The sequence below is a fragment of the Gorilla gorilla genome, chromosome 3 (genome assembly GCF_029281585.2).
Source record: "Gorilla gorilla gorilla isolate KB3781 chromosome 3, NHGRI_mGorGor1-v2.1_pri, whole genome shotgun sequence".
Lineage (NCBI taxonomy): Eukaryota > Metazoa > Chordata > Mammalia > Primates > Hominidae > Gorilla > Gorilla gorilla.
The window spans coordinates 34,032,748-34,050,919 of record NC_073227.2 but is presented as its reverse complement, the minus strand read 5'-3'; the positions used below and the strand labels follow the sequence as shown (position 1 = coordinate 34,050,919).

General features: G+C 46.4%; 1 protein-coding gene and 1 long non-coding RNA gene across 3 annotated transcripts in view; one reads left to right on the top strand and one right to left on the bottom strand.

Moving 5' to 3' along the window:
• LOC134758306 (uncharacterized) overlaps positions 1-6,054 on the bottom strand; it is a 33,145-nt gene extending 27,091 nt beyond the window's left edge. The window contains exon 1 of the long non-coding RNA XR_010133352.1: positions 2,507-6,054. This is a non-coding gene — a long non-coding RNA (uncharacterized lncRNA). The remainder of the gene's footprint in view (positions 1-2,506) is intronic.
• SEL1L3 (SEL1L family member 3) overlaps positions 1,662-18,172 on the top strand; it is a 116,123-nt gene continuing 99,612 nt past the window's right edge. Inside the window, exons 1-2 of one of the 2 annotated variants that reach the window (XM_055385547.2) lie at positions 1,662-1,985; positions 16,791-17,361. In XM_055385547.2, coding sequence (XP_055241522.1) covers positions 1,821-1,985; positions 16,791-17,361 — 736 coding nt within the window. In that variant the 5' untranslated portion in view covers positions 1,662-1,820. The remainder of the gene's footprint in view (positions 1,986-16,790; positions 17,362-18,172) is intronic. The other variant, XM_019025686.4, reaches the window with a different exon arrangement.

Genomic DNA, 18,172 nt, shown 5'->3' with positions numbered 1-18,172 from the left:
GCCAATAGTTCTGGAAATGGAGGAGGGCTGTTTGAACCAGCGCGTTAACATCACCCGGGAGCTTGTTAGAAAGGTACATTCTCAAGTCCCTCCCAGGACCAACTGAGTCAGAAATTCTAGGGCTGAAGTCCAGGAATCTGTGTTTTAACAATCCCTCCAGGTAATTCTGAAGTTTGAGAACCGGTGGAATAAGGCCAGGGGACTCACACAAGGCCACAGCTCTTAGGTGACCTAAAAAAAAGTGGACGACAGCTGAGGAGCCACCATGCCTGGTGTGGCCAGGCCTGTACTGAAGCAGCTGAGGGCGCGTCCAGGCACAGGGGATGCCCACGCCCGTCAAACCATCCCGGGCACCCCGTCTCACCACCAGCCTCTCCCCGACGTCTGTTGTGACTTGACCTATGCTCGTGGCACAGGGAAAGGGCTGTGGCCTCTCAGGCTCCCAGGCTATTATTAGTTCCAATCCGCACAAATCTACCAGTGCTAAAGGGAAGCTTCTGCGAACTTTGGAAGGTGGATTAACTGTTTCAGAGCAGCAGCTGCGGGCCCAGATAGTTGTCGGAGCCGCTAGACACAGCCAAGCGCTTCCCTGAACGCCAAGGCCGGCAGCGAGCTGGTGGTCCCGCCGGCCGGAGGCCCCTCCCCGCCAGGCCGCAGAACCCGGGTCGGAGAGCAGCCAGTCTCAACCTGCGTCCCCAAGGCCGAGGATGTGTCCTGGTTTTTTAAAAAGCTGTTTGCGCACTTCCAGGGCCTCACCCCTTTCATTTGGGGCTCCAGTATTACTGTATTGACCTAATTAATTCATTTTCTTCTCGGTCCAAAGTGGAAGCCGGAGCACAGGGATGCAAATCAAATACAAACCCGTCCTGGGTGCCAATACTCTGGACAATTAAAACAAAGAGCGCAGTGGTGGCGGTGGCGGCGGCACCACACAAAACCCTCGGGAAACATCCAGAACGTGCCGCGAACCAGCCGGCAGGGTGGGGCGCAGCCCGGCTGCAAACATGCCAGCAAGGAGGCGGTCCCAACCCCGCAGGTGGACAGGTGGAGGTTGGCAGGGGTCAAAATCCATCCTGAAGGCCTGGGAGCCGGGCAGCTGCGCGGCACAACTCCAGGGGGCACACTCGCCCTGCGCCCTGCGGGAATGGCGCCCCGGCCAAAAAAGCAACCAGACAAAAACCCATTGCACGGGCGGGAACTGGGCTGTGCGACCCGCAAAAGGGGTGGGTGGGAGAGGAAGAATGCGGGAGCGAGGAAGAGGATGGGAAGGGAGAAAGAGGAAAGGGAGGAAAAGGAGAAAGTGAAAAAGAGAGGGGGTTTGGGAGCGGGAGGGGAGAAGGAAGAGGGAGCCGGAGGGAGAGGAGGGGGATCGCGGGGAGCAGGAGCGCGGAAGGGGGGCGAGGGAGGAGCAGAGAGAAAGGGAAAGGGGGGTGCGCCGGGGCCCAGCGACCCGGGCGGGGGGTGGCGGCGGCCAGGGGGCGGGACCCTAGTCGGTGCCCACCTGCGTGGGCGCCTGCTGCCCCGAGGGGTGGAAGCCCGGGGGCCAGAGGGAGCGGCCGGGAGGAGGGCTGGGCAGGGAGGCAGAGGGGAGGGAGGGGACAGGGACGGGGAGGCGGGGAGGAGCCGGCGCTCGGCTGGGGCTGCGGGGGCGGCGACGGCGGGAGCGGCAGTGGCGGCGGCGGCGGGTCCGGAGGTGGCGGCAGGTGGCCCCGCGCGCGGCGGCCGGCCCGGCCGGGGGCGGGCGGGAAGGTGGCGCCTCGGGCGGGGGCCGGTCCCTGCACCAGGTGACCTGTTCCGGCCCGGATCCGGGCGGCCTCGCCATGCAGCGGCGCGGCGCGGGGCTCGGGTGGCCGCGGCAGCAGCAGCAGCAACCCCCGCCGCTCGCGGTCGGCCCCCGGGCCGCAGCCATGGTCCCCCCGAGTGGCGGCGTCCCCCAGGGCCTCGGCGGCCGCTCTGCCTGCGCGCTGCTCCTGCTCTGCTACCTGGTGAGCGCCGGACCCTGCCCGGGTCTTCCCCTCCGCGCGGGGCCCCGGGGACGCGGGTGGGGGCGGCCGGGGACACCCGCCACGCGGGGCGGGGACGCCGCTGCTAGTTTTCTCTCTTCCTCGTCGCTGCGCTCCGGGCGTTCCCGGCACCTGGGATAGGTACCCCGGACGTGGAGAGGGGCGCTTGGACCGGACTTGCCAAGCTGCTCTCTCGTTCGTGCTCATTCCTCTCCCTCCTGGACTCTCTCTAGACCCGGGTCGGGTTACCCTCGAGACCCCTTCTTGTCCTCGACTCCACCCGGGAGACTCGCCGCCCGGAGTTCGCTCCCCGCCCCGCCGCGCGCAGTCTCCAGCACCCCCCAACCCCCCACCCCTCCTGGGCTTCCCTCTCAGTCTTCTCGCAGCTCCTTTCCTTCCCGTGCCCAACTTCGCCTCTTTCTCTCGGCGCCCGCCACCCGCGTCGACCCTCCTTTTAGTTTCCACCGGGTCCTCCCGGCCCGGACAGTTTTCTGCCAACGCACCTCGCATCTCCAGCGCTCTTCAACTCCTCCTTGGTCACTCCAGCCAAGTTGCGGATGCCGGAAAGAAATCTAGTTCTCTGTAACACGCTTACCGCCAGAGTGGTGACTTTAGCTGCGTCTTGAACATTGTCATTTCAGAGAATATGTTTGGCTCATGCATGTCAGTTTGCAATTTGCACACTTCTTGGCTTCTGTTTTAGTCATCAACTAAAGGGCAGTAACCTATTTTTCAAAACCAATTTATTTTAAATACCAGAGTAGCTGAGACCCCTCAGAACAAAGTGGGGAGAAATTTTTTCAGTTCCTTTGAGGGCTTGCTTGCTTCTGTTTTGAGTTCTCCCAAACAATAGTAAATTTACAGAAGGCGACACCCTTCCTGCCCAGAGTAACTTATGTTCCAAAATCCTGCAGAAACCTTGGGTTATCTCGCCATATATTACTGTAAATAAATGAAATGGAAAATGCTGAATCATGAAACTGATGTAATAGGAAATTCACAGAATGCCAAAAAAAAAAAAAAAAATGAGCAGTGTCATTGTCCAGAATTCATTTCGCTTATGTGGCATTGTCATTATTTGGAGTCTTTCTTTTTGGAAGCTAAAAACTGCTTAGGAGATACTGGCAGAAATTAGAATTTGATTCTGAAGAAATTTGCCACTCAGCCCGTTTCTTTTAACGTTTTTTACTTCTTGAATGTTTCATTTCTTGAAGCAAGAAAGTGTAAAAATGCAAATTATAATTCTGCCTGTGTATCTACCTGTTGAGCAATCCGTGCTTTTACTCATATTTCAGAATTAGCCAATATCAAATTGTGTGGTTGGGCTTACTTCATATTTTCATAAGAAGTTGTCAGTTAACATGAATGATTTTTTTTTGCCCAAGAGATATTATTATTTAATATTTATGCCACAAGGTTACAACACACAGGCTCATACATAAAACTGCCATAACAAATGACAAGATTTCAGTTTAAATAGATGATCCCTGTACACAGGGCCCTGCTGGCTACCCACAGAAGCAGAAGTGATGTAGTAGAGTGTTGCGTGAAACATTCATATACAAATGGGCCGGGCCGAAAAGTTCCACGTGGACATCTCAAGACCTGGCAAGGAGGGGAACTACTTCTGGACAATTCAGGAAGTCAGAGTCAGGAGAGCAAAGCCTAAGGGCCTAAGTGGACTCTGGAAACAGAGACAGATGATGATGGAGCAAGTATCATTCCTGTGAAAGTTCTGTGTACACCAAGGGGGATTAAGAGAACAGAGGGAAAAATGATGCCGTGGATAGACTCAAGTGAGATAGTGAAGGGGTGAGGAAGGGCTCCGGAAAGAGTAATTTTAGAAAATACTGTGATGTGGAAAATAACTAGAGCATGGATGAATGTCTTGGCAGATGGGGAAGGAATGGATTTGGGGACCTCATGGTGGGGGGAAATGTCAGTGCTTCCTGCCTTTGTATGCTTCCTTCAGATGAACTTCTGATACGCTTACTGTACAAGACAGACTTTGATAAACAAGAGAGCCATTTTGCAAAGGACACAAAAGGCCGACTTAAAAGGTAGTCTCCACATTTTGTTCTGAAGATCTAGCCGTTTACTAGGGATGTTGCTCTTGGGTCTACACTACCCAAGATACTACTGAAGGCAAGGCTTCTTGATCTTGGAGAAGCTTGGTGTGTGAATTGGGGAAAATGTAAATATCCATATGAAACACTTGAAAAACATAAAACAATAGAGAGAAAACGCAAATGTATAATTGTGTGCATTTTGCTCAATCAAGGAAAGCTACCTGGAGGAAGTGGTTGGTCAGGGGGATGGGGCTGGGCAGGTGCAGGGTAGAGATGGAGCAGAATAGCTGGGTAGGATCCCAGGAATATGTAGACTCTAGAGGAGGAAAGGTCTTTCATAATTTGAAAGCCTACATGGTAATAACGATAGCTTACATTGTGCTATACATTGTGCTAAGTCGTTTATAGGCATTGTCCAGTATTTATCTTAGCAACAACCCTGTGAGGTAGGAGCTATTATAATCTCCATTTAGATGAGATAACAGAGACTCAGAAAGGTTAAGTTAGTTGCCCCAGGCCATACAGTCTGAGATTGAAACCCAAATCTGTCTCTCTCCAGAGCCCCAGCTCTAAACCACACTAGCTTATTGTCTTCTGGATTTTGCTGCTTGTAACTCATTCTTCATCGATGTACGGGCCATTAGCAAAGCTCTAGCAATTAGCAGCTACTGTGCAATTGGCCAGGATGTGAGGTCATGTCTAAAGTAATCTAAAATATACAAAGCAGGAAGCGCAGGCCACAGAATAGAAGCAGGATGTTAAAGTGGGGAAGAAAGGTAAAGCCAGAAAATATTTGCCATCGTTAATGAAGAGATAAAGGTTTGGGGTTTTTGTGTAGTCCAGAGGCAGCTGGTGGAGTTTAGCATTTGAGTTTGGATGAATGTGCATACAAGTGTACAGCAAATGTGCCTTGGAATGCATTCCAAAGCCAAATTGCCTATGATTTGGGGATCAGTTCCTGTTTTGTGTTATCTTCACCTATTTGCCTGTTCACAAGGGCTGGAGGTTGAGAACAGCTTCTGAATAGATGCCTTTAAGCACCTGCCCTCACAGGGAGCATGCTTCCTGGAGTCAGGGTCCTGAGGAGTGGGGTGCCTTCCTTCTCCATAGGCTGGGACGGAGTAACCTTCAGTATCAGCTCAAGAAGAGTACTGTGTCTGTAGCTAGGATACTGCCAAAGCATGAATAATTGTGATGAGGGCTGAAAGATAAGTCACGGAACGATGCCAAACAGATTTCTGAAAAGATGATCCCTGGTTCCAGTGGCTGCCAGAAAATTCTGAGGTCACCAAAGGTCAAGATGCAGAGAGCCTCCTCAGAGAGGGAGAGGGCCTTGAAAGCAAAAGATAATGAAATTGCTTCCACTGAGGTCGCGGGTGCTGAGTACTGTGCTCCACGCAGAACTTTCCCTGCCCAACGGGCCTTCTTGCTATTTTCTTACACCATTAACTCTTACCTTCTTCCAACTTGGCTAGAACCAGCCTGAGGCTGCCCCAGCTCTCTATCTGTGATAATGGCACTTCCAGAAGACAATCTTGTTCGTTCTAAGCTCTGGTCTCCAAAGTATAATATTTTCTTATATGAAAAGATAAATCTCAGGATGGCCAGTATTGATGTCAGCTGTCAGTTGAAATGTTCGGAGTGGAGAGCTGCACTTGTTAGACAATCAGACTGAGGACAAAGAAGTAAGAGGACATTAACAGCACAGAGGCTGGGTGTGGTGTCTTACGCCTGTAATCACAGCACTTTGGGAGGCCGAGGCAGGCGGATCACGAGGTCAGGAGATCGAGACCATCCTGGCCAACATGGTGAAACCCCATCTCTACTAATAATACAAAAATTAGCCGGGTGTGGTGGCGTGCACCTATAATCCCAGCTACTTGGGAGGCTGAGACAGGAGAATTGCTTGAACCCAGGAGGCAGAGGTTACAGTGAGCTGAGATCGCGCCGCTGCACTCCAGCCTGGAGACAGAGTGAGACTCTGTCTCAAAAAACAAACAAACAAACAAAAAAACAAACAACAAAATCAAAAAAAAAAAACCAAAACGACAACAACAAAAAAACAGCACAGATACATGTGGGACAGTTAGCAGACAGCGGCTGTGACAGAGCCTTGTACAGGATTCTCTGTAAGTGGCCACACAGCCTCGGTCATCCATCTAAGAGTATTCATTAACCCCTCACTATGTGTGCAATGCAGGGCATGAGAAGATCAAAACGAGGTAAAGAGATCTGCAGTTATCTAGCTTGAGGGAGAGGTATTATGAATATTTGAAAACAGAGATCATCCCCAAACCTCACATCAACCAATAGCTTCCATATTCATCCTGACTGGAGCTCCTAAAATTTCCCAAGCCATGGTGTTGGCCTCTTGCCTTCTATTTCTTCTGGCTGCCTGTTGGCAAAAGCGTCAGAGCTAGAGGACAGGTAGGAGAGAATAACCCAGGCAATTCGCTGGAAACATGGATAGACTGGAGTAGACCGTAAATAGCCTAAAGTGAATTCAGTTACCCTGTTTAATGGCTCATGCCATTCCCCTGAGAAAGGAGCCGAGGGGCAGGAGGCGTGTTCAGCCCGTGAAGAATGGCTGATGGGATTCTGCCTTGGCAGGCCTTGTTTCCCGTCTCTACCTGGAGAAGGGCTTAGTTATACTGGGGAGCTGGCTGAGTCTGGTGTTTGTGTGTTTGTGGTTAAGGCAATATCTGTCTCCTCCAAACTCAAGGCATGCCGGCATGATGGCATTTTAGCCCCAACCCTTTCAAGATGGGAATAAGGAAAGTCATGAGATTCCCCAACCCTGTAGCCAGAAAGTGGTGACAGGTGTATAAAGGCAAGGATGTGAGTTGAGGGCATCATCTTTGGGTGTTGTTAGAAGACAAGAGGCACACCTTCACTGGCTTTGGAGTCAGCCAATGTGGATTTGAATTTTGGTTCTGCTTTTTGGTAGCTGGTTGACCTTGGGCAAGTTACTTACCCTCTCTGAAGGCATTCCATTGCCTCAGCTGTAACAGTGGGATGCTGTCTCCCTCTGTGGGCTGTTGTGAGGATTGGGTTAGAAGTGAGAAGTTCTATGAGGTCCCATGTGAGAGGAGGAGGTTAGAAGTCAGAGAGAAAAAAGGTTTAACACACCCATCCCAGTGCTCAGTACACAGTAGGTACTCAATGAAATGAGAGCAAACCAAGCTTAGGTAGCTTTGTGTGATGTGAGTTGGGAAGAAACAGCATATTAAATAGTATGGGGGAGAATCTTACACAACCAGGAATATTGATCATGACTGTGATGGTGTGGCTCTGGCCAGCTCTCAGGTTTAGGAAGGAATAATACTCAACTGGGAAGTTCTTCCCTAAGCACATGCTGATTTTGAAGTCTGTATTGACATCATCATCCATTTTGCTTAATTGCATGCTTTGTTGACCTAAACAGAATTTTTGCTTATATCTAGTAGGCAGAAATTACAAAAATAGGCCCTTTAAGGCAAGACACTTACCTTTTTGATCTAGGGAAAATATGATCCAGCCAGTTTAAAGAGAAAGCCCCCATGAGCCACAGTTTTCTTAGAAGAATGGGGCAGAAAGGTCAGGAATGAGAAAAACAGTTATTGTTTTCTTATCATACCCACCCACAGACATGTGTACGTGCCAATGAACTTCCCGTAGCAAGATGTGAATGATTTAAAGTTTCCCAATCTCTCTGTTCCTTCCTTAAATACCAAGTAGAGACCAGATAGAGAACAAAGCCAAGTTTTCTCAGCTCTTTGGAGCAAGGGAGGGTTATTTGAATAGCATCTCTTCTTATTGATTTTCTTAAAGGAATCAAATGCAGTTATCCTAAAAGAAGTTTAGGTCATATTGATAGTTTTATTTTTCCATCCAGAATATACATAAATTCATCTGTTTCTTGATTCCCAGGCTGAGTTCAATGCATTTAGATCTCCTATTTGGGGTCTTCTATCATGAACACACATTAACTGGCCCATTTCTTTGTTTTTTTTTTTTTAAATTACAATACATGCACATTTACACAAAAGCAAGAGAATCTGTGTTTTGTGACTGTGCATGACGTTGTCAAATTTGACTTTGATGAGGGCTCACATCTGGTATAAACATATTTGAGGGCTCAAGCATCTTTCAGGACCCAGCTCTGTTGCGTGCAAAATGGATCAGTATGTTGCTTTCAAGGTGGAACATCTATTGTAGCTGCCTAAACGACATAATTTGAGGGGCACAGATGCCCCTCTTCACCCCAAATATCTTGCTTAGAGCTGCGGTGCATTTAGACTGTGCTTTTAAGGCATTATCTCCGCAAAGCTGGTGTAGAAATACAGATACGTGACCTTACCTCAGTATTTTTTCATTATCACGGTAACATGGATGAACTTGCCAGATGAACAGGAATTCAGCAGAGGGTCGAGGGATGAGAAATCTTAAAAATTTAATTTGTATTTTTGGTGTGGAGAAATGGAAACGGTCTAGAATGTAGGGCAGTTGTCTGAAAAGGTCTAGAGGGACAAAATAGCTGGGAGAAGTTTGCCCCAAATGGGTAAGGTGGGTGCCAAGGTGCCACCTTCCCTGACCTCACAGTTCCCCAGCTCAGCTCTGATCCCCAGGGACCAATGAGATGCCAAAGGGTAAGGGCTCTTTGGAAGGAATTAGCAAGGCTGGGAGAAAAATAGAGAAATGATGCGGACCCCTTACAAGAGAACTTACGAGTATAAGAAGAAGGCAGTGGGGACTCAAAACTGATCAAGTCATTTGGTTTATATGCAAGTGCCCTCAGGGCCACTGAGGCACCTGGCAGAAATGCCCATGCCCAGTGCTTTTTTTTTTCCTGAGACGGAATCTCGCTCTGTTGTCCAGGCTGGAGTGCAGTGGCACAATCTCGGCTCACTGCAACCTCCGCCTCCCAGTTTCAAATGATTCTCCTGCTTTAGCCTCCCAGGTAGCTGGGATTACCGGTGCCCGCCACCACACCTGGCTAACTTTTTTTTTGTATTTTTAGCAGAGACAAGGTTTCACCTTGTTGACCAGGCTGGTCTCAAACTCCTGACCTCAGGTGATCCACCCGCCTCGGCCTCCCAAAGTGCTGGGATTACAGGCATGAGCCACCGTGCCCAGCCCCAGTGCTTTATTTCAGCAAGAAACACTTACTAAATTCTTACTGTGTGTCAGACTCTATCTTAGAAGCTGCAAACATAACAATGACATGGACTCTGAACTCATAATTTCTAAACAAAGGAACATGCAGATAAATTTTTAGCTTGTGTTAATGCAACCTGGCATGTGAAAATACCTATGAAGGCTGGACACGTGTCATGCCTGTAGCTGGAACTCTTCAAGTTAATTGCCTTATTTTCCTGGCAGGAAACAGCTTATAACCACACACATGACTTGAGCCAGGAAGTCAGCTTCAGCTTAATCAATATTTAGAGTGTGATGTGTTGCTAATCAGTGTTGGTTTTGTGCATAGGAGAGGTAGCCACGACTCATGGTGAATCAGCTGCCCACAGGGTCTGCTACAAGCCACCGGATGCCAGCTTCCTTCATTGCATGGGTGCCTCAAAGCACCTTCTGGAAGGGTTTAGACCATGTTCTGCACAGGCCATGCAGGGTGATTTTGAGGCCCTCTTTGGGGCCAACACACCCTCGTTAACTTAAGGAAACATTGCCCCACCCCGAAGTTTCTCTTCTCTTGTACTCCAGCTGTCATTCAAGTTTCTCCTACTTGTCAAACAATCCATCTCAGTCCTTAAAATTTGATCTCTTTGCCTAGCTTAACTTCATGTTATCCTCTGACTTAGATCTTTTCTGAAAGAAACAATAGCAAAATGTCAACACTCTCCACCAGGGAACCTTAGAAAAATACAGAATCAAGCCCCATCAACTACACACATATGAAATGATGCCCAGTTGAGCTATTCACCCCGTTTCTCCTATATGAGAACTCCTAACAAAGCATATCTTCTGTCACCTTTTGTTCTTCAAAACTCTATCTGGGATAATAGCTTGATAATTGGCCAGGCGCTGTAGGCTCACGCTGTAATCCCAGCACTTTGGAAGGCCGAGGTGGGTGGGTCACCTGAGGTCAGAAGTTCGAGAGCAGCCTGGCCAACATGGTGAAACTCGGTCTCTACTAAAAATATAAAAATTACCCGGGTGTGGTGGCACGTGCCTGTAGTCCCAGGTACTCAGGAGGCTGAGGCACGAGAATCACTTGAACCTGGGAGGCAGAGGTTGCAGTGAGCTGAGATTGTGCCACTGCACTTGAGCCTGGGCGATAGAGGGAGACTCAGTCTCAAAAAAAAAGCTTGATAATTTAGAAAAGCAGTTCGCAAACTATAGGCCTGTGCCTGTCCAGTCAGCTGCCTGTTTTTGTAACCAAAGTTGTATGGGACCACGGCCACACTCATTCAGTTATGTGTTGTCCCTATGGCTGTTTCAAAGTGTCCCTGCAAAACCTAAAATATTTACCATCTGGCTATTTTTTTTTTTCCCCAAGAAAGTCAGCTGACCTCAAATTTAGAATAGCACTAGCCAGTTGAAATACAATGTGAACCACAAATTTCAAGCCACGTATATCATTTTAAATTCTCTAGTAGCTATGTTAAAAAAAGTAAAGAGAGGCTGGGGGCAGTGGCTCACACCTGTAATTCTAGCACTTTGGGAGGCCGAGGCAGGTGGATCACCTGAGGTCAGGAGTTCGAGACCAGCCTGACCAACATGGCAAAACCCTGTCTCTACTGAAAATACAAAAATTAGCTGGGCATGTTGGCACATGCCTGTGATCTCAGCTGCTCAGGAGGCTGAGGCAGGAGAATCGCTAGAACCCGGGAGGCGGAGGTTGCAATGAGCCGAGATTGCCCTATTGCACTCCAGCCTGGGCGACAGAGCGAGACTCCATCTCAAAAAAAAAAAAAAAAAAAAAAGGTAAGAGCAGGCATAATAAATATTAATATATTTTATTTAACTCAGTGTATCCAAATATTGTCATGTCAACATACAATTAATATAAAATTTATTAATGAGATATTTTGCAGCCCTTTTTTTTTATACAAAAGGTTTGAAATTCAATGAATATTTTACACTTACAGGACATCTCAAATCAGACCAGCCACATTACAAGTGCTTAATATGACTTGTGACTACCATGTTGGATAACAGATGTCTAACACCTATATACCTTGGGGTAATTTTTACTGCACCTGAGACTTTGAAACAGGTGAAAATGAAATAATCTTCATGTAAGTATATGGAGAGTTTTTTTGAAACAGAATTTGAAGGGACGGCTCTGTGGAGAGTACACGGTGAAATGTGTATATGCCTTCTTATTTTTATTTTTATTTTTGGGGGGACAGGGCCTTACTTTATTGCTCAGTCTGGAGTGCATTGGCACTATCATAGCTCAGTGTAACCTTGAATTTTGAGGCTCAAGTGATCCTCCTGCCTTGGCCTCCCAAAGCACTGGGATTACCAGCACGAGCCACAACACCTGGCTTGTATGTATGTCCATTATCCACAATGTTATAAGCATGGACCATCAAACAAAACTGAAACCACGCTCAGGGTGCTGCATTAATTAATGAAGAAAAGTGGACTGTTGCATTTTTAGCAGTAAGATGTAAAATAATGAACATGGTTATTATGAACTGCACTTTTCTAGTAAAATCAAATGGTCATTACCCTGGCATTCTGTTTAAAAGAGGTTTTCACTGGAGATCCTAGCATCAGCATTAAAAATCTGACACCCCCTATCCCTACTCAAAAAATTATCAAAGTGGGAGAGCTGAGCCTGGGTGAGTTTTTAAGGTATACATGAAAGGAATGAGGAAGAGGTTTTAAGTTGTTCTTTGGGAAAGAACAAAGTGTGATATTTAATACACCTCTGCATGTCCTGGGTGCTGGGCTGTCCTTTGTCTCACAAAATAAGCAAATGTCTTATTTGACATTTGACTTATTTGTGGGATTAGTGAGGGAAACAATCGGGGCATTGCTTTGGAATAAGGCGTGTTGGCCACCCATTGGCTGGTTCGGCTTCCACCAGCACCAGCGATCCCTGGCCTTGGGTGAAACTCTGTTGTGGACTTAACACTGTGATTTGCATCTTGAGAATGGGGGCGACATCTTGGCATATCTGGCTGAATTAATAAACCAGCACTTATGGACAAATGCTGGGTGCATCCCTATTCATGTGGAAGCAGAATTTAGTCTAGAGTTTCCAGGAGGCCATGGAATGGTGACCATTAGTCACCATTGATATCATTTGCTATGGCGTGGGGAAGGTGGGAGTGGGTGGGTGGCTAGAAAGGAGCCAGGTTTCTGGGCTTGCCTTTGCTCACCCACCAGCTGGGTGGTGTTGGAGAATGTCACCTCTTGATTGTCATTTCCTCGTCTGCAGAATAAGAGAGTAGACTGGCTTGTCACCAGACTCATCCATTGTAACGTTCTCTGCTTCTAATTATGAGATGATTTTTATATGTGTTTTCTCCCTGTAATCTGGCAGCATAAATGAGAACATAAAACAATTAAACCTCTCCTGGGCGGGGGGGGTGGCATGGACAGTTTGCATTGTACCCCCTTCTTTATATATCTCTTCCCACAGGTTTCCCATGACTGGTCAAAAGGAATCACCAGCTCTTCTCCTATTCCCTCTGCCATTTGCAGAAGACATTAGTTTCCACTGTGACCTTTTTTTTTTTTTTTTTTGAGACAGAGTCTCACTCTGTCGCCAGGCTGGAATGCAGTGGCACGATATCGGCTCACTGCAACCTCTGCCTCCCGGGTTCAAGCGATTCTCCTGCCTCAGTCTCCCCAGTAGCTGGGACTACAGACATGTGCCACCACGCCCGGTTAATATTTGTATTTTTAGAAGAGACGGGGTTTCACCATGCTGGCCAGGATGGTCTCGATCTCTTGACTTCGTGAACCACCCACCTCAACCTCCCAAAGTGCTGGGATTACAGGCGTGATCCACCATGCCCGGCCCACTTTGACCTTTTAGGACAGTTGCTTTCTCCTCACCTACTTAAAAAAAAATTGTGTAGTACACAATTCAAAAGTTAGGGAAGGATATACAGTGCATCTTTCTCTCTTATTCTGTCTCCTGGTCACCTCATTCTTATCCGTGTAAGCAACCAGTGATATGTGTGTTCAAGTGACTATGCGCATGTACATATATATGTGTGTGTGTGGTGTGAGTGTGTATTTAATCCAAATGGTATTTCTGAATCTGTTTTTAAAAAGCAAGCAAAAAAATGGGAAGTGACTGCCAGTGGGTACTGGGTTTCATTTTGGGGCAATGAAATGTTTGAAAATTGATTGTTGTAATGATTGATTGTTGACTAACTCTGTAAATCTACTAGAAAACATTGCAATTTACACTTTCAGTGTGTGAATTGTGTGGTGTGAATTATATTCCAACAAACCTGAAATTTCAAAACCTGGGCTAGGCACAGTGGCTCACGCCTGTAATCCCAGCACTTTGGGAGGCTGAGGTGGGTGGATTACCTGAGGTCAGGAGTTCGAGACCAGCCTGGCCAACATGGTGAAACCCCATCTCTACTAAAAATACAAAAATCAGCCGGGTGTGGTGGCAGGTGCCTGTAATCCCAGCTACTCGGGAGGCTGAGGCAGGAGAATCACTTGAACCTGGGAGGCAGAGGTTGCAGTGAGCCGAGATTGCGTCACTGCACTCCAGCCTGGATGAGAGAGTAAGACTCCATCTCAAAAAAAAAAAAACAAACAAAAAAAAGAAAACCCTGAAAATTCAAAAACAAACAAAAAAACCAGACAGAAAACCCTTTGAGATCATTCCATTTTCTGTACGTGAAGAGCTTCCTCCTTTTAATAGCTGTATGGTACTCTACGAGTGGATGTACTATTTTTATTTAACCAACTCCCTCTTGATGGGTTTAGGCTTCCCTATCTCCTGCAATTACAAACTGTACTGGTGTGAAAATCTACACAAACATCATTTTGCACAACTTTGAGTGTATTAGTAGGTTAAACTCCTAGTAGTGAAATTATTGGTCCAGAGGGTGAGTGCATTTATAATTTTAGTAGATATTACTTGATTGGCCTCATAAAGATTAGAGATTACTGCCACCAGCAATACATAAGAGGGCATGCTTCCTACACTCTGGTCAGTATGATGTGTTATCTGACTTTTTGATCTTTGCAAATCTAGTAGGGAAAAAATGGTATCTCAGTGCAGTTTCAGTTTGCATTTATCTTACTATGAATGAGCATTTACTTGTTGATTAACTATGTCATTTGCTCATTTTTGTATGAATTGTTAGCCTTGTTTCTAATTGACATTGACTATCAGTTGCTTTAAAAGGGAGACAGCACCCCCTTGTACAGAAACCTTTGTTGATTCTTTGCTGTCGGTAGAATAAAAGTTCACATTCCTTGGGCTGGGACTCAATGTTCTCCAGGGCCAAACTCTACTTTTCTTTTCAACCTCATACCTGCGTGTCCACATAGCTGCTTGCTATTCCCCAAGTACACCTGCATTCCCCTGCCTCTTGCCTGGCTTATGCTGTTCACACCCCTTGCAGTGCCTTTCCCTTGTGTCTCTACGTGAAGAACTTCTTTTCATCCCTCAAAGCCCAACTGAGATACCGTTTCTTCCATAAAGCCTATCCCAGAGCTTCCAGTTAGAATTATTCTCTCTCAGTGCTATGCACCCTTGGGCTTGTTTACAGTTTGATGGGAACACTGACCACGTTTCGCCTGTATTGCCATTATTTATAGACAAGATTCCCTGATACCACATTTCATGTCTTGTCCATCTTTGCCTCTCCCGCAGCTCTAAGTCAGAATTGAAAAAAGGAGTCCTTATTTTTTTCCTCAGAGGAGACCAAAGTGACTGTTTTCTTTTAAATTGTGGTAAAAATATGCAAGCATTAAAATGTACCTTTTTAATCATTTCTAAGTGTACAGTTCAGTAGTGTTAAGGACATTCCCACTGTTTTGCAACCAGCACCACTTTCTGTCTCACAATTTCATCGTCCCAAACTGAAACTCTGGACCCATTAAATCCTAACTCCTCAATCCCCTCTTCCCCTAGACCCTGGTAACCTCTACTCGACCTTCTGTCTCTGTGAGTTTGACTACTCTAGGTACTTCATGTAGGTGGATGATATAATATCTGTTCTTTTGTGTCTAGCTTGTTTTACTTAGCATCATGTCCTCAAAGTTCATCCATTTTACAGCATATATCAGAATTTCATTCCCTTTTATGGGCTGAATAATATTCCATCCCATGTATATACCACAGTTTTTCTACCCATTCATCCATGGATGGACCCTTGGGGTTGCTTTTGGCTAGCGTGAGTAATGCTGTTATGAACATGGGTGTACAAATATCTCTTCAAGTCCTTGCTTTAACTTTTTGGGGTGTATATCCAGAAGTGGAATTGCTGGGTCTGATCATACCATAATTCTTTTCTGAGATGGAGTCTCGCTCTGTTGCCCAGGGTGGAGTGCAGTGGTGTGATCTTGGCTCACTGCAACCTCCACCTCCCGGGTTGAAGTGATTCTCCTGCCTCAGCCTCCCAAGTAGCTGGAATTACAGGTGTGCACCACCATGCCCAACTGATTTTTGTATTATTAGTAAAGACAGGGTTTCACCATGTTGACCAGGGTGGTCTTGAACTCCTGACCTCAAGTGATCCACCCACCTCGGCCTCCCAAAGTTATGGGATTGAAGGCATGAGCCACCATGCCCAGTCTGATCATATGATAATTCTGTGTCTAATTTATTTGAGGAACTGCTATACTATTTTCCATAGTAGCCACACCATTTTACATTCTCATTAAGAGTGCATAAGGGTTCCAGTTTCTCCACATCTTCACCAACACTTGTTATTTTCTCTGTGTGTGTGTGTGTTGTGTGTGTTTAATAATAGCCACCCTAATGGATATGCAGTGGTCCAAAGTGACCTTTTTCTATTGTGTTTTGGATACTTGAATCACAAAGTCATATTTAGGAGAGCTCTTAGCATTCATATATCAGCACCTCATGCTCAAAACCTTGCACTTATTTCATGACCAGATAAATAAACATTCAGCTAAAATCCTTGGTGCATATAGCATTGCCTGTGGTGAAAGAATCAGACAACACAGCCCATTGTCTGAGCTTACTTGTGTGTGACCAGGAGCAATAGAAGCCTCTTGCCTGTCCATATATCATGCAGGCTTGCCCTGGCTTCAAACTTATGGGAGAAAAAGGGGCCAGGTTGGCATCCCTGTTATGTTCCCTCGAGGGTGCACTTTTCACTTTTCTGCCACCCTTTGATTTGGTAGTGTCTGACCCACCATTTAAAGTCAGGACAATGGTTTGAAAATGTCTGAAGCTGCATTGTCTCTGTTTTATTCTAAGGCAGGTTCCGTTGCTACTGGATTTGTTGTGAACCAACTTCTGCCTTTGAAAACCAACTCTGGAATTATTGCCATGTAGATGTGACAGTCACATTCTGATCAGCAGATGTTACTGTGTCTGGGGAGAGAGTTTAATGTGGCCTCATCTTCCTTTGTATTTGTGTGTTGGTTTTTCCCCAATTCTTCAGTAGTGGTTTTGACATCTTTTATCTCCCGCATTCATTCATTGCTTTATGTAGATTGATATTTTTTTATCCCAGGAAAATAATGATTCAAGTATCTGTTATGATGAGGATTTTTAAACTTTGTGTATTTCTTACTTTCTTTTTCTTTTTTTCAGAATGTTGTACCATCTTTGGGTAGGCAGACTTCCCTGACGACATCAGTGATACCCAAAGCTGAGCAGAGCGTGGCTTACAAAGACTTTATTTATTTTACTGTCTTTGAAGGAAATGTTCGCAACGTTTCTGAAGTCTCGGTTGAGTATTTATGCTCTCAGCCTTGTGTTGTCAATTTGGAAGCAGTTGTTTCATCTGAGTTCAGAAGTAGCATTCCCGTGTACAAAAAAAGGTGGAAGAATGAGAAACATCTTCACACTAGCAGGACACAAATAGTACATGTGAAATTTCCAAGCATTATGGTTTACAGAGATGATTATTTCATCAGACATTCCATCTCTGTATCTGCAGTGATAGTACGAGCCTGGATTACTCACAAATACAGTGGCAGAGACTGGAATGTTAAATGGGAGGAAAACTTGCTCCATGCTGTAGCAAAGAATTATACCCTCCTGCAGACCATCCCGCCTTTTGAACGCCCTTTCAAAGATCATCAAGTGTGCCTTGAGTGGAACATGGGTTATATTTGGAACCTTCAGGCAAACAGGATTCCACAGTGTCCTCTGGAAAATGGTAGGTCATCTGTCTTGCTAGGAACCTAATTCTCATTTTTTCAGATAGCCTGTATCATGATCGAATGGCAAGAGAAAATTCTTCTATTAGCGACGGGGGATACAGGGAAAATGGAGGGACACAATGAGTCTGTAACTTTGGAGTTTGAAGGCAAAAGGAGAAAAATTAAAAGGGGAAGAGAGGAGAAAGATTAGGAGAGAGCAGGACCAAAGATGAAAGAACAGAACAGAGGAGCTGAGGAAGGTGGACTTTGAGAGGGTTAGATCTGCTTTAAGCTGGAAAGGAGTATTCATGCCACCGAAACAAGGATTGGGAAAATCTTCCCACTCCCCTTCCAACAAGCCTGCTAAAGTTTCCTCTTTTTTTTGAGACAGAGTTTTGTTCTGTTGCCCAGGCTGGAGTGCAGTGACGAGATCTCGCTCGGCTCACTGCAACCTCCACCTCCCAGGTTCAAGCAATTCTCCTGCCTCAGCCTCCCGAGTAGCTGGGATTACAGGCACCCACCACCATGCCAGGCTAATTTTTGTATTTTTAGTAGAGATGGGGTTTCACCATGTTGGCCAGGCTGGTCTCAAACTCCTGACCTCAGGCGATCTGCCTGCCTCAGCCTCCCAAAATGCTGGGATTACAGGTGTGAGCCACCATGCCGGGGCCTCTATTATTTTTAAGCAGAGTGTTTTATCCTGGAGGAGATGAGAACCTAAAGGAACCCTTCCAACAGAAAGGGAGGTTGTACCACAGAATGGTAACCTCTGGCTGGGCCTGATTCCTGCCCTGCCACTTTCTATCTCTGTAACCTTGGAAGTCTCTG